This window comes from Eublepharis macularius, chromosome 4 (genome assembly GCF_028583425.1).
Source record: "Eublepharis macularius isolate TG4126 chromosome 4, MPM_Emac_v1.0, whole genome shotgun sequence".
Lineage (NCBI taxonomy): Eukaryota > Metazoa > Chordata > Lepidosauria > Squamata > Eublepharidae > Eublepharis > Eublepharis macularius.
In genome coordinates, this window is record NC_072793.1 from 181,820,137 (window position 1) to 181,835,896 (window position 15,760).

The 15,760-nt window shown below is 46.4% G+C and overlaps 1 protein-coding gene across 2 annotated transcripts; it reads left to right on the forward strand.

The window, feature by feature from the left end:
* LOC129329117 (zinc finger protein 420-like) lies at nt 1-11,703 on the forward strand. Of its 2 annotated transcripts, none has more exons than XM_054978547.1 (7): nt 1-80; nt 1,532-1,809; nt 1,980-2,064; nt 3,266-3,348; nt 3,639-3,765; nt 5,417-5,509; nt 6,452-11,703. In XM_054978547.1, exons 2-7 carry the CDS (start codon nt 1,702-1,704, stop codon nt 8,395-8,397), a joined length of 2,442 nt encoding a protein of 813 aa, XP_054834522.1. In that variant the 5' UTR covers nt 1-80; nt 1,532-1,701; the 3' UTR covers nt 8,398-11,703. The 2 variants fall into 2 exon arrangements, with proteins under 2 accessions (XP_054834522.1, XP_054834521.1); XM_054978546.1 differs by having other exon boundaries at nt 16-69; nt 1,980-2,079.
* The last annotated feature ends 4,057 nt before the right edge of the window (nt 11,704-15,760 follow it).

The following is a 15,760-nucleotide window of genomic DNA, read 5'->3' on the forward strand; positions in this document are numbered from 1 at the left end:
CAGAAACCCCCCAACTGTGGGAAGGTGGCCTTGCTGCAGCCTCAACAGCCCCCCGCCCCCAAGGACCGGGTGAGCTGAAGGTGCTTGGAGGGGGGAGGGGAATCCCAGGGCAGCAGTGGAGGAAGGAGAGGGGGAGGGGATGCAAGGAGGGGAAGTGGGAGCAAAAGGGGGAGAGGGGGAGTTGGGAGGGCTGAGAAGCATCCGGAGGTGGGGCTGCTTCCAAAGGCACCCCCGGGTGGTGGCCGGAGGGGTGCGCGCTGCCCCCTCTCGAGCAAGCAAGAACACCCCCCCCGCCCTGATTTGACCACTGACAGCCCCCCCCCCCCCACGTCTCTGGATCCAGCCCCAGCTTCTTGGCTCTCCCCGGGATCTTTCCTGCTGGCAAGTTGTTCCGTCTGGCTTGGAAAGGGAGAAGTGGGGCTCGTGTGCAGCTCAAGGGTGGCGCCTCATTGCAACCCCCCGGGGGGGGTCTCAGCCGGCAGTAGACGTTAAAAGGGGGGGGTCGAGACCTGAGGGGAGCCACGGCGCAAAGCCGAGCCCCGCCCCACCCACCATCACCCCCTTCGAGCACCCGCCTTCCTAGCAGGTGTGGAGCCAGGAGAAGGCAATGCCCCCCCCCCCGCCATCTGAAAGTTGATCCAGAGGGTCTCAAAAGCATTGAGAGCCATTGTCAATTGCAGGGACATCAGCTGGTGGCTGGGATGTCACATCTCCAAAGGGGCCTCTCCCAACTGGACAAATGGTATCCAGTGTATGAGAGCAGAAAGAGATGTCTGTTGAGGGGGGGAGGGGGGAATCTGGAGATCCCATTTGCACTGGTGATGAACTGGTGGGGAGCGATCAGGAAAAGGGGCTTCAGGCCAAGATGGGTAGCTCCGTGGTGGCAGCCAGAAAGGGATTATTGCACTGAGTCTCAGCAGGAAAGGTGGGCTATATAATTATGACCTAGAAAGCATTTGGAAATAAATGGTCCCTGTCATAATGTCAGTGGATCCATTTATGATATTGCCACATTTGAAACCCTGAGTGCACATCTGATGTCTCAAAAAGGATCTCAGAGCTGAAACTTATGGATGTGGGTATCGAGTATTTTTTGTCCCTCTTCAGCAGCGCCAGAACTTGATGTTACCTAATAAAGTAGAATAAGAACAGAGAGAGAGAGAGAGAGTTTCTTCGCACAACATATAATTAATGTATGGAACTCATGGCTGCAGAATGTGGTGGGAATTTCCAAGGGGGATTATGCACTTACATGGGGGGTTGGACCTATCAGTGGCTAAACAGAGCCTCCATGTTAAGGAGTAGGTTACCTGTGAAGATCAGTTATTGGGGGAGCGGGCAGCAGCAGGGTAGGCCTGTTGCCTTCTTGCCCAGTCAGTGCATTTCCGGGAGGCATCTGGTCATCTAGTTTGGAAAAGGGACACAGGATGAGACAGATCTTTGGTCTGAATCTGCAGGGCCCTTTTTAGTTCTTACCACATTACTTCCGTCTGTCGGTGTCATTGGAAACCACTTTCTCTTTTCTCTGCAGACAGAAGTCTCAGCTCCTTGCCAGCTTTCTTCTCTTCTTGCTTCATCTGCCGGGACAGGGTCACAGGTTGCTTACAGAACACCTTTTGGGACTTTGCAACCCTGCCTGGTTTTGCTGTTCTTCATCTTGACAAAGAGAGACGACGAGATCCTGGCCACCCTGTCTGTGAGATGGAAAGCTGGGTCAGGGAATGCAGGCCAGTGACCAGTTCAAAGGCGGTGGCCCCAGCAGAAGGCTTCCTCCAGAGCCAGGCAGGGACCGTGAAGCTGGAAGAGCAGGTGAGGACCCCCAAAGATGTGGGGAAGGCTGTCCTCGTGTCCCCCTCTCCCCTAGGGCGTGACTTTTCAGGAAACCATCCAAAGAAGAGTCCATTCTGGCCACTTCCCCTCGCAATCACTGGCAGTGCTACTTTCTTACCGCTGATTTTGTTCTTTTTGTGCTGTTTCAGGACTCATCAGAAGGAGCAAAAGAGGCCCCAGCAGTGCCTTGGCAGAGATTCCTCTTTGGGGAGGTCAAGCAGGAGGGCGATGGAGGTGCCTCTTCGCTGCGTAAGGAGGGTGTATTTCATGGGGGCGGGGGGCATCTGTCGGCTCAGATTCCTTCTCCCGAGTAATCCTGAAATCCGAGGACTGCTTGTATGTCCCTCTTCAGTCTGCAGAGATGGGATGCTTGCTAGAGCTTCTCTCGCAATTTAGAACGCCGCGTCAGCCATTTCACAGGCCTAATCCAGCCCTTGGAGAGAGCTTTCATAAAAGAAGCAGAATATATTTTTATTTATTTACTTATTTCCCCCCCACCTTTCTGCCCAGTGTGGACCCAAAGCAGCTTATATTGTTCTCGCCTCCATTTTATCCTCTCAGCAACCCTGTGAGGTAGGTTAGGCTGTGTGTCCGACTGGCCTAAGGTCACCCAACAAGCTTCCATGGTGGAGTGGGGATTTGAACCTGGGTCTCTGAGTTCTTAGTCTGGCACTCTGAACACTGCACCACACTCGTTGTCCCCCATATAAGAAACATGTATGAGGACTGAGGAATAATGTATACGTTTTAGAGATTCCCTCTCAGAAGCTCTTTCATGGAACACTTTCTTACTAAAAAAAAAAAAACCCTCCACACACACATACACATTCTTTTGATTGGCCTGCACAGCCCATCTGTAGACAATAGCAGTTGTTGGCATTGGGTGGCCTTGAAGAAGGAGCAGGACCTTGGAGGGTGGTGGCTCCAGAGTGAGGCAGTTTTGTTCTCCGTCATCTTGGGAGAGTTCACTCCCTTTCAACTTTTCCAAGGGGATTATCCCATCTGTCTTGGAGACGAGATGGGGCTCTGATCTTTTGCTGGTAAAGCTGACAGATTCTCTTCTGATCTTGTTTTTGAAGCCCTGTGTTGTGATTCTCGTGGCTAGCTGTGTTTTAATTACTGTGGATTTAGCATTATCTGTTTTTATCTTGGAAGGGAAGCCGTATAGAGAAGGGGAAGGTCTGATCTCCCAGGGAGGAGGTTCCACAAAGCAGGGGAAGCCATAACAAGAGAAAGCCCATTCCTTCCTAACTTAATGAGAGCTGGCCTGTCTAGATATCTTTACTGAGCGAGGGCATACATGCCGGAGAAAGAGACCTCTGAGGCATGGAAGGCCCAGGGTGGAGACGGTTTTAAAGGTGAGGGCCAGGATGTGGGGTTGGGCCAGGCAGTGAACAGGCTAAACTTCTTCCCCCTTCCTTTGTCTCCCTCTCAGGCACTGGAAGGACATCAAATGGATGTTCTGAGACTTCTCTTCAGTGGAATGGAGTACATTCTCCGTGTATGCAGCCAGATCAGGTAGGGAAGGTATCCGTGGGGTAAGGCTGCCTACAGCCAAAAGGAAAGGTGGGATATAAATATTTTCATTAACTAATTAATATAGATGGGGACATCCCTGGTGCCTCTGTCCTCTTTATATCCCTCTATGGCTGAAGGAATCTCCTTCTGTCACTTAAATAAAATTCTGCCCACAAGAATGGCTGTGAATGCTTCAGAAAAAAAGCTTTCTTTGGTTCCTGCTGGAGAACACCTGGCTCCTTGTCTTTATGGATCCTTGCTGAAGAGAAAATATTTCCTCCATCTTTCAGGTTCTGGTGACCTTTGAGGATGTGTCTGTGGATTTCTCGGAGGAGGAGTGGGCGCTGCTGGATCCGGGCCAAAAGGCTCTGCACAGGGAAGTCATGGAGGAGAATTACAGGAACCTGGCCTCTCTCGGTACGGCTCTCCCTTTCTGTTAGTCAATACATTTTTTTTGAGCTGCAGCCGTAATGATGATCCTAAAATCAGTTTAGAAATGTTTGATGGGATGTACCCAACCGTGCAATACCTCCACCAGGATAAGATTTCTGCTGGCAGGAGAGTGCCACAATTCCCACCAATTCCCCTCTCCCAGGGCACTCCCGGCTTTGCCCTCTGTGCTGTACCTGAGGGCCTGCTGACCCCCCCCCCGGAACAAAATTGGGGGCGGGGGGCTTGGTGGTCTGCCACAGGAAGGGGAAGTGGGAAAGGTCTGCACTGTGAAGTCCGAAGATGGTTACCACCCCCACCCCCAGTGCTCAGCAGGGCCTGTGCCACAGCACACTTCGTCCTCCTTTCCCCAGCTGGTGGGATTGTTGGTATTCTTCACAGAGACAGTGATGGAAGCTGCATTTGGTGGCATCAGACTTGGCTGTGGGAGGCTGGTTCTTGATTTGGGCTGCCTAAGAGAGCTTCTCTCTAGCTTGGGACTTCCCTTAAGAACACAAGAAGAGCCTTGCTGGGTCAGACTGGTAGCCCATCTGGTGCAGCATTCTGTCTTGCACAATGGCTAACCAGTAAACATGGAGTTCCAACAACAGGGCAGAGAGGCCGAGGCCTTCCCCTGATGTTGCCTCCTGGCACTGGGATACAGAGGTTAATTGTCTCTGAATAGGGAGGTTCCCTTTAGGCACTATGGCTAGTAGCCACTGATAGATCTCTCCTCGATGAATCTGTTTCCCCCCCCCCCTTTAAAGCTGCCTATTTGTGTAGCCATCTCTACTTCCTCTGGCCGCATATTCTACATTTAAACCACTTGTTGTGTAAAGAAGTATTCCCTTTGGTCTTTCCTGAATCTACGGTCCTTCACCTTTCCAGTGAGCCCAAAGCTGCTGTGGATTGCTTTTGCTCTGTGATAGCCTTTTCCCAGAGTGATTTCACAACACACTGGGCAAATTGAGGCTGTATTTCAGAATTAGGCGGATGTTTCTCCTTTTTATTTACTTACTTACTTATTTATTTATTTATTTATTTACTTACTTACTTATTTACTTATTTATTTATTTATTTCAATTTATATTTCACCCTCCCCACATCAGCAGGCTCAGGGTGGATTACAATCGGTATAACTTTAAAACCAATAAAACCCCATAAATATTTAAAACACACAGCAGCAGACTTCCCCAATAACCATCATCCAACCATCTCCAAAGTATTTAATAGGCTGGGTGGGTAGGAGGGCATGTCTTCCTCTAGTTGGCTGGTGGGGAGACCCAACCAGCATCAACCATACGCCTGGTGGAACAGCTCCGTCTTGCAGGCCTGGCAGAAGGATAACAAATCCGGTTGGGCCCTAGTCTCTTTAGACAGAGCATTCCACCAGGTTGGAGCCAGGACCGAAAAGGCCCTGGCCCTGGTTGACGCTGGCGGGCCTCCCTGGGGCCAGGGACCATTAATAGTTACCCTTGCTGCATCTTCTGTGTCCAGACATTAAAACACCTCGTTTCCACTCTTTTCCCCTGATAGAACAGAGAGACAGTGTACAAACGGAGTAGTTTGTAAGACTTGAGAAATGGTTGTAGCTGGATATTCCAGAAATAATTTGTGTGTTTTTCCTCCTCCCAATAAGGGCTTGTGATTCCCAAACCTGAGCGTGCCTCCTGGCTGGAAGAAGGGGAAGAGTCAGTTGCACAGGTCTCCGAGGAAGGAGAGAGATTGACAGGTAGCTCTTGTATTCCCCCCCACCCTGTTTTTTCTAGCTGCAAATACCAGACAGTATAAGCAAAACCAGTGGGGCTATGACTCCCCCTGGCAGTCCTCAATTTTCAGTGACTGTGTGTGAACACAAAATTGAGAGAGTTGTCAGAAGACAAGCATCCCTAGCTTCAGAGGTGAGGCAGGTGAAGGCCAGAGATGGGGCTTTTTCAGCATTGCCCTATGGAGTGCCCTCCCCCTTGATCCTCACCTGGTTCATGCCTTTCTCTTTTTTAGTGCTAGGGCAACAGGCAGACGTGGGTAAATTCTTCTCCTGGCTCAGGATGCAGGGCCAACTGAACTCCTGTCCTTAGTTTCCTCTCCTTGTTCTGGATGCCGCCTACTGACAAGATGCGGGTGTGCGGAGTGCAGCTGTGTAAGGCCTTGACCTCCTCACCCACTAGTCTTGCCAAAGGGGGGAAAAAGAGGAAAGGAAAAATAGAAGGATGGAGGGCCAGTTCTTCTTTTATGAAAGCAACACTGTCGCTCTGTCACAGAATTAAGACCCTTGGAAAGAAGTGAATGAAAGTATGACATGATCTGCTTCTCACCCTTTCTCAATCAGTTACATAAAACAAGAGTTTGTCTGGTTTGTTTGTTGAGAGATGGCTCATTTCTCCTTTGAGAGCCACTTTGGTGTAGTGGTTAAGAGCACGGGACTCTAATCTGGAGAGCCGGGTTTGATTCCCCACTCCTCCACTTGAAGCCAGCTGGGTGACCTTGGGCTAGTCACAGCTCTCTTGGAGCTCTCTAATCCTCACCCACCTCACAGGGTGTTTGTTGTGGAGATAATAATAACATACTTTGTAAACCTCTCTGAGCGGGCATTAAGTTGTCTTGAAGGGTGGTATATAAATTGAATGTTGTTGTTGTTGTTGTTGTTGGTTGATTTCTCTCTTTATTACTGCAGAAACAGAGAGCAAGACCAGTGAAGAACAGCATAGAAGGGAAACTAAAGCAAAACAAATGTGGAAGAAGAAATCTACAAACGGCCATGAAATCGTAATGCAAGAAGAAAGACACAAAGGAAAGAAAAGGATTACATTCCGTATGTGTGCAAACATCTTTCCTGACTCATCAAATCTTAGCATACAACAGAGAATGCCGGATGAGGAGGAACAGTTACAGTGGACAGAGAGCTCGAAGAATGTTAGTCTGAGCAAAAATTTTATTTTACACAAAAGATTGCATGCAGAGGAGAAGCCACACAAATGCTCAGAATGTGGAAAGAGCTTCAAGCAGAATGTCCACCTTATTGCACACCAAAGAGGGCACAATGGTAAAAAACCATATGAATGCTCTGTGTGTGGAAAGAGCTTTAATCAGAGAACAATTCTTACTTCCCATCAAAGAATCCACACAGGGGAGAAACCATACAACTGCTCTGAGTGCGGAAAGAATTTCACTCATAATTCAGGCCTTGCATCCCATCAAAGAATCCATACAGGGAAGAAACCATATAAGTGCTCCGAATGTGGGAAAAGTTTCAGTCACAGCTCAGGCCTTGTTTACCATCAAAGAATCCACACAGGGGAGAAACCATTCATGTGCTCTGAGTGTGGAAAAAGTTTCAGTAGGAAGGAGTACCTTACTTGTCACCAAAGAATGCATACAGGAGAAAAACCATATGTGTGCTCTGACTGTGGAAAGGGCTTCAGGGAGAGCAGAAAACTTGCTTCCCATAGAAGAATTCATACAGGGGAGAAGCCATATAATTGCTCAGATTGTGGGAAGGACTTCAGTCACCGCTCTGGCCTTGCTTACCACCAAAAAATTCATACAGGTGAGAAACCGTATACATGCTGTGAGTGTGGAAAGAGCTTTAGTTGCAGCTCAGCCCTTGCCTACCACCAACGAATCCACACAGGAGAGAAACCATATACATGCTATGAGTGTGGAAAGAGTTTCAGTTGCAGCTCAGGCCTTGTTTACCATCAAAGAATCCACACAGGAGAGAAGCCATATAAATGTCCCGAGTGTGGGAGGAGCTTCAGTCACAGCTCAAGCCTTACTTACCACCAAAGAATTCACACAGGTGAGAAACCATATAAATGCCCAGAATGTGAAAAGTGCTTCAGTCAGAGTGCAGGCCTTGCTTACCATCTAAAAATGCACACAGGGGAGAAACCACATAAATGCCCAGAGTGTGGGAAGAGTTTCAGTCACAGCTCAGGCCTTGCTTCCCATCAAAGAATCCACACTGGGGAAAAACCATATACATGCTCAGAGTGTGGGAAAAGCTTCAGTCAGGAACAGCACCTTACTTCCCATCACAGAATCCACACCGGAGAGAAACCATATAAATGCTCAGAGTGTGGTAAGGGCTTCAGAGAGAGTGGAAAACTTGCTTCTCATAAAAGAATCCACACAGGGGAGAAGCCATATAGCTGTTCAAAGTGTGGCAAGAGCTTTGGTCATCACTCAGGCCTTGCTTACCATCAAAGAAGCCACACAGGGGAGAAACCTTACAGCTGTTCAGAGTGTGGAAAGTGCTTCAGTCATAGCTCAGGTCTTGTTTATCATCAAAGAATCCACACAGGGGAGAAACCGTACACATGCTCTGAGTGTGGGAAAGGCTTCATTCGGAAAGAGCACCTTAATTCCCATCAAAGAATCCACACAGGTGAGAAACCATATATATGCTCTGAATGTGGAAAGGGCTTTGGGCACCGTAGAAGTCTTACTTCCCATCAAAGAATCCACACAGGAGAGAAGCCGTATAAATGCTCTGAGTGTGGAAAGAGTTTCAGTCGGAGCACATACCGCAATTCACACCAAAGAACCCACATGGCATCTGTTCAAGAAAATCCCACATGGGATGTCCTCAATGTCTGTGCAGCATTTCCTCCTGTTTGAAGGTGACTACATTCAATGATGCGTACGGCCAAAGGAAAACAATGTCATTTTGGATTTAATCTTGGAGGTAGTAACTCATGTGACTTGTTATCACCTGAACCTAGTAGGATAAAGCAGCAGGCCCATGTTCTCCATGCAGTCTCTGGCAGAATGCCTATCAATTGGGTTTGGGGACAAAGGAGAGACTGGGGGTTCTCTTAGTCTACTGCATATAGTGAGACCCATTCTTGATCTGGTAGGGGCTGTGACCTCCTTGTGGAGCATCTGCTTTGCATGTAGAATGTGCCCGTAACAGGAATGCTTCCACCTCCAACTTCGGAGAGTTGCTGCTAATCACAGTAGATAAGACTGACCATGCTGGAGCAGTAGCCTAATAGTGCATCCAACCAACTTCTTTTTCCATGTGGCCCAATTCCCCTCCTTACTTCCTGTGTTCCTTGTGGCTTTCATTCAGCCATGAGAGCCAGTTTGATGTAGCATCTAAGAGCGGCAGGACTCTGATCTGGAGAGCCTAGTATGATTCCTCTCTCCGCTTGAAGCCAGCTGGGTGACCTTCGGTCAATCACAGCTTCTTGGAGCTCTCTCAGCCCCACCCACCTCACAGGGTGATTGTTGTGGGGATAATAATAACATACTTTGTAAGCCGCTTTGAGTGTGGCATTAAGTTGTCCCGAAGGTGGTATATAAATCAAATGTTGTTGTTAGGTCTCATGATCTCCAGCATAACTGGGTGGTTTCCATGGATGGAAATGTTGATCGGATCTACCCATCTATGACGTAGCTTGGTATGTTCTTTCGGTATTCCATATGGAGGGAACCTGTCTGAGAGTGGGGTATTTATCTGTATTACCCATGCTATGCTCAGATTGTCAAATGAAGCCTCAGCAAATACCTCTGCAGGGGTGAGAAGGCCAAATAGAATGGTCCATCTCAGAGGTTCCTGGTGTCTTTGTACCTCCAGGAGTCTTCTTGGGCATTTCCAGTTGGAACGGCAAGTTCTCCCTTTCACGTCATTCATGAACCTCTGGAATGCAAAATGGACCTGGATGTACCAGAGCTTTCAGGGAAGTGCTTTCACCCTGCTCTATTTCCTTTTATTTCTCATTGAGTGCCTCAGGTGAGGCAGTATCTTCTTTGAGCATGTGTCTTCAGTGAATAATGTACATGAGACCAGATAGAAGGGGAAAGGCCATGGTCCCTCATATCTGCAGAACTGACTCTTTCCTCATGCTCTGCAATGGCAGCTTCACACATCTGAGCAGGGCCTTCTGCAGGTGTGTTACGAGCCTGGGCCTAGCGAGGCCTAGTGGCTCTGGGGAAGCCTGCACTAAAGTTACTGCAAGGCCTACATTTCCCAGGTTCCCTTTGGCCCCTGTGACTGGGTAAGAGGGGATTTGGAGGGAAAATTTGCACCATTAGGAAAATAGGGGGATGGTGCCTGAGAGAAGAGATAAAAGGCCTCATCACAGGGGGAGGGCGTTCACTTCTAGGGAGCAGAGCTGAGGAGGGGCTGGTGCAGACGGAGTGATCCCTCATCCAGAAGGGGTGAGACAGTTGGAAGACAGTCACTAGGAGACAGTAAGAACAGTCTAGCTAGACGCGTTAGGGTATTTTAGTTTTGTTTGTTCACCAACCTTTACTATTCTCTTTAATCTACAAAGTTTGAGAACCAGTTATTAATAAACCGTTTGAATAAAGTTCTTTATTATTCTTCCTGGGTCCTCATGCCTCATTTGGTCATGTAATAAGTCAAACCTACTGGGAAAGAGTCGACAAGGTGTTGGTTGGGTGCTCTGGGCCCTTCTTTAGGAAACCTGTACCAGAGTGGTGGCAGCCTACAGACAGCTTCCCTGGGCTCCAGCAGCTGTGACAAGGTGTCACCCTGCAAATGGGAAAAACCCCATAGATGATGGGGTTGATGAGGTTAGGTGGACTCCCACTCTCCTGGCTTTCTGCAAACTGTGTAAAACTGAATTATTCTGGATGGCTTTTTTATGCAGGTAAGAGGGCTGTAGTGAAAGGAAATAGTTCAGAAAGTTGCTTTGGTAAAGGGATACTATACTACAGTGTTAATATTTGTTGCTATAAGTATGATCCTATACAAAAGGGGTTTTGGCTAAACATTAGGAAGAACTTCCTGACAGTTAGAGCGGTCCCTCAGTGGAACAGGCTTCCTCGGGAGGTGGTGGGCTCTCCTTTGGAGGTTTCTAAGCAGAGGCTAGATGACTGTCAGCAATGCTAATTCTGTGAACCTGGGCAGATCATGAGAGGGAGGGCAGGAAGGGTTACATCAGTGCTTAGTTCTCGCGGCCCCTTCTTACATGCCCAGGGTAAGGCCGATCGCCGCTTTGGGGTCATTTAGCAGTTTTCCCCAGGCCAGTTTGGCTAAGGATCCTGACGGTGTTTTGCCATTTTCTGGGCATGGAGTAAGGGTCACTGGGTTTCTGTGTATTTGTGAATTTCCTGCATTGTGCAGGGGGTTAGAATAGATGGCCCTAGAAGACCCTTCCAACCCTATGATTCTATCTGCTGCATTTAATGTTTAAATGTTTAAATACGCTTATGCTTGGGTTTTGGTTCAGTTTTTAGATTTCTGCTTATTTTCAGATTTCCAATACCCAAACCCTATTGCTTTGTTCATTGGATATCCCAGCTGTTGATCTTATTTGTCTTAAACTGTGTAACCAGCCTTGAGTCTCAGTGCAAAAGGCGGACTATAGATAATGTTAATAACAATGATAAAAGTGGGACACTCATACTATGAAAAAGTAAGATTAAAGATCAGGTGAGCAATTTGGCAGTGCTCTACTGACAGATTCCCAGGCATTGGGAGTGGCATGGAGATCCTTTCTTTTCAGTCTGGGTTGATCGAGACCTTGCCATTGTCTCTCATGCCTCGATGATCTCAAGATTACACAGTTGTTGTGAGCATGATCTAGATACCAGTTGACAATGAGGGGATTCTCCAGCTGTGACTGTGCTTATGTGGGTTGTTGGCCTTCCAGCAACTAAGAAATACGACCTGCTTTAGTTTCTTCTGATTCTGCCTACTGCATCGCCTAAATTAGACTCCAGCTTTCTTGTCTGCCTTAGAAGGGGACTGCATGTTCTTATGAGGACTGTAATGGCAATTGATTCGCTGCCGGCTTCTTTTTGTTTTCTGAAAGGCAAAGATGCTTTCTTTTCTTTAAGCCTAAAAACTAGTAGATTTATGTCATAAGCTTTCATTTTTTAGTTTTTAAAATGAAGAACATAAGATGGTTATAAATATCTTGAACGAAATTAAATACACGATGATTATACTGTTTGGAGACAAAATCAATAAAGCATTTTTTGAAGATGAAATTTTTTTTTTGGATTGAGTTCCTGTTTCTAAGCTTGGATGCGTCCCGTCAGTTTTGCTATTTAGCTGCTATAAGTTGCTTTAATAAAGATATTCTCTGTGTGCGCGCACGTGCATGCACCATCAGCTCTCAGTTACTAATGACAACCCCAGCAAGGGGCTTTCAAGTCAAATGAGATGCAGAGGAGAGTTGTTATTGCCTTTCTCTGCAGTCTTCCTTGGAGCCCCCTGCCCTCCAAGTACTGGCCCTGTTTAGCTTCCGAGATCTGACGAGACTTGAATATACCATGCTGCCTTCCCTTCATATTCTCTAGATACATTCATAATGGTTATTATCAATATGTTCAAGGTTTCCGAGCTACATTACCAATGGGTTAAAAGGTATTAAATACAATTCATCTAATGATCAGTTATTTAAGACTTCCCTGTCCAAAAATATACATTTTGGGGGCAATACCACCACACAGGCATAAAACTCGCATTAATTTGGAGACACCTCCAAAAACTTCAGAAACATATACTAATAGCCAAGTGGCAAAGATCTGCGAAATCTTAGATATTAAAAAAAACCCTCCAGGGGGTTTAATAGAATTAATAATAATAAAATTAAACAAAACCAAAATTACAAAAAGAAGTGTCATTTTAACCAGATGGCCTCACTGGCTGTTGCTAGGCAACCGTAACAGTTTAGCTAGTATTCCAGGGCTGGTTGCTGTCAGTAAAAGGCAAGGAAGGGGACAGAGCCCTTTCCAGAGCTGTATTGGCCTTTGAAGGAGGACTTATTGGGGCGAGGGCCACAAGCAACCACCCGACTTGCATGACTTACCTAGGCCTGGCTGTGTACTGCCTCATGCAGCCTCATGCAGGAGCTTTGCAAAAATGCCTTTCTAGGAGTTAAGAGCTATATTGATATGATTTCATATTGTGACTGCTTTGAGAAAAGCAATGAAATGGGATAAAATGCACCAGACGACCTGTCTGCAAATCACAGTTGATTTTTTTTTTGGCTCTGCAAAGAAATAAATAATTGGCTTTGGACCTGAAATTGAACTTTGACATGATCCTCTGACTATATTGAGGGAAATATGGATTTTTAACAACGTATATTCCTCAGCATGCTGTTCTGGTCTTTGGGACTGTGACAATATATGGACTAGTGTAATATACAACTATTTGTTGATGTATTTATGAACTGTATTTATGAAATGTATTTATTGAATGTTAAGCACTAGAACTTTATTGTTACAGGAGTCATTGTAAGTGAATTTCATACTGGTTTGGAGGCTGACACGATGGTTATTTTCACTTGCTTGAAGATGTAGAAGGATGCTTCAAATGTATGTTGGAAATGTGCTAAACAAGAAGGGACATTTTATCACATGTGGTGGACATGTAAGAAAGCAAAGAGTTTCTGGTCTCAGATACAATCACTGATTCAGAAGATTTTGAAGATTAAAATCCAGTTGAAACCAGAGACTTTTTTGTTAGGAATAATGGACAGCCAGTTGGAAAGAAGCTTTGGAACTTTGTTTTTATATTTGATTACAGTAGCAAGAGTGCTCTATGCACAAAAATGGAAAACTCCAACATTGCCTACAGTGGAGGAATGGTGGATAAAAGTGTTTGCATCAAGTGAAAAACTTACTTCACTGATTAGAGAAAAGACATTAGCTACATTATTGACTGAATGGAAACCGTTTAGAGACTTTTTACATGAAATAGATAATAAGGACTTAATGACATCTGGATTTATGAATTAAGAATAATGAACAATAGAAAAAAGAGGTACCTTCTGTTTAATTTAGAATAAGTGAGACTGAAAATTATCTATATTTGTGGCGGAGAAAATCAGAACTCAATCTGTAGTTTAGATTAAGGGTTTCTTTTTCTTTTCTCACTTGCTTACGTATTGTTAGTGTGTCTTCTTTTGGGGATGTTGTTTTTTAAAATGTGTTTGTTGTCTGTAGCTTTTATATTATTGTTTATAGTTTAAAAAAAGAAAAATTCCAGTCGATGGTTATTTTCACATACGTGTATTTCTGATATATGACACGCACAACACAATTTTGAATTAAATGCTTTGTTAAAGGTTTACACATATTTAATTGGATACCTTAGAAGGTTTTCACACTTGTTTCTTCTCCAACAAAGGGAGCAGCAGTTGGCATGGTGCCATCGCCAATCACAATCCGTTCTGTGTGTTTTTACATACAGTGCAAGAAGAGGGTATGCTGTTGTCTTTCACTAGCACCAGCCAGGGCCCCCACTGTTACTAATGAAGTTCTCCAAAGATAGTGAGTCAAGGAGCACCAGGAGGAACTTCGTCTTGCTGTGAAAGCTTTCTGACTTTTCGTGCTTTTCTGATTCAAACTATTAACTCATCGTTAAATAAAGGGGAGGTAGCAGGTGTGTGCAATGCAAACACCCCCCCCCCCAAGTCTTTCCAGATCAGTATTCCCTGTGGAAGGACTGGTCAGATCAGATTTATTATTTTGGGGGCACACCAATGTTTCTTCTTCATGTCAACATAGTCCGCAAACCAACCTTTGGAGCGGTGGGAGAGCAGAACATAGAACCATTGTGGATTTCATAGTCAGTCCTAATTGCTTCATGCCCGATGATGAAGTGAGTTTGCCTCACGAAACGGGTTAAACAGAAATATTGCTTGCCTAACCCCATCGGCACCATAACGTGTTTATATGGGACTGTGAATCTCCATGAGAAGACACTCGGTTGGCTCTCCACCAAGCAGCGCTTTTCCACCTTGCTGGCACATTGCAATTTACTCCAGTAATTCGGACTGTGACTGGTTGATTGTATTTTTTGCATCTTGTACATAATGTATGGACTCACCTTTTGCATTTGAACGCTTATTCATGTATTTATTAAGTTCGATGTATTGTCGAAGGCTTTCACGGCCAGAGAACGATGGTTGTTGTGGGTTTTCCGGGCTGTATTGCCGTGGTCTTGGCATCGTAGTTCCTGACGTTTTGCCAGCAGCTGTGGCTGGCATCATCAGAGGTATAGCACCAAAAGACAGGGATCTCTCAGTGTTGGAGCAGATGGACACTGAGAGATCTCTGTCTTTTGGTGCTACACCTCTGAAGATGCCAGCCACAGCTGCTGGCGAAACGTCAGGAACTACAATGCCAAGACCATGACAATACAGCCCGGAAAACCCACAACAACCATTTATTAAGTTATTTCACTGGTACTGCATTTTTGCACTGCATTTTTGCACTTTTATAATTAAAACCAAAATTTCAATTCTGGTGGTTTTTGTAGCTTTGGGATAAGGAGCAGGGCAAGTGGCAATGCCCACCCCCTTCAATCTACAGGAATAAGTCACTGAGCAGGCGGCAATGCCCACCCCATCGTCACCCTTCCAGAATCAGGTGCCAAGCGGCAGCAATGCCCGTCCCCCTTCAACCTGCCAGAATCAGGAGCAGAGCAAGTGGCAATGCATGAACCCCCTTCACCCATCTGGTATTAGGACCGGAGTAGGTGGCAATGCCCACCCCTCACCTTAATACAGGTGGTATTAGGATTGGAGCAGATGGCAATGCACACCCCCTGCCTTAATCTAGCTGGTATAAGGAGTACAGTAGCTGGCAATGCCCACTACCCACCTTAATCCAGGTGATATTGGGAGCAGAAAAGGTGGAAATGCTCACTGCCAGCCATAACCCAGTTGGTATTAGAAGGAGAGCAGGTGGCAATGCCCACCGTCCCTTCAACCAGCTGGGATCAGGAGCACAGCAGGTGGCTATGCCCGTCCTCCCTTCAGCCAGCTGGGATCAGGAGCGGAGCAGGAGGCAGTGCCCCCTACCTTCATCCAGCTGGTATTCAGAGTGGGGCAGGTGGCAATGCCCACCCCCACCTTAACCCAGCTGGTATTAGAAGTGCAGCAGGTGGCTAATGCCCGACCCCTTAAATCATCTGGAATCAGAAGCAAAGCAGGTGGCCATACCCACCCCCTGACTTATCCCAGCTAGTATTAGGAGAGAAGCAGATGGGAAT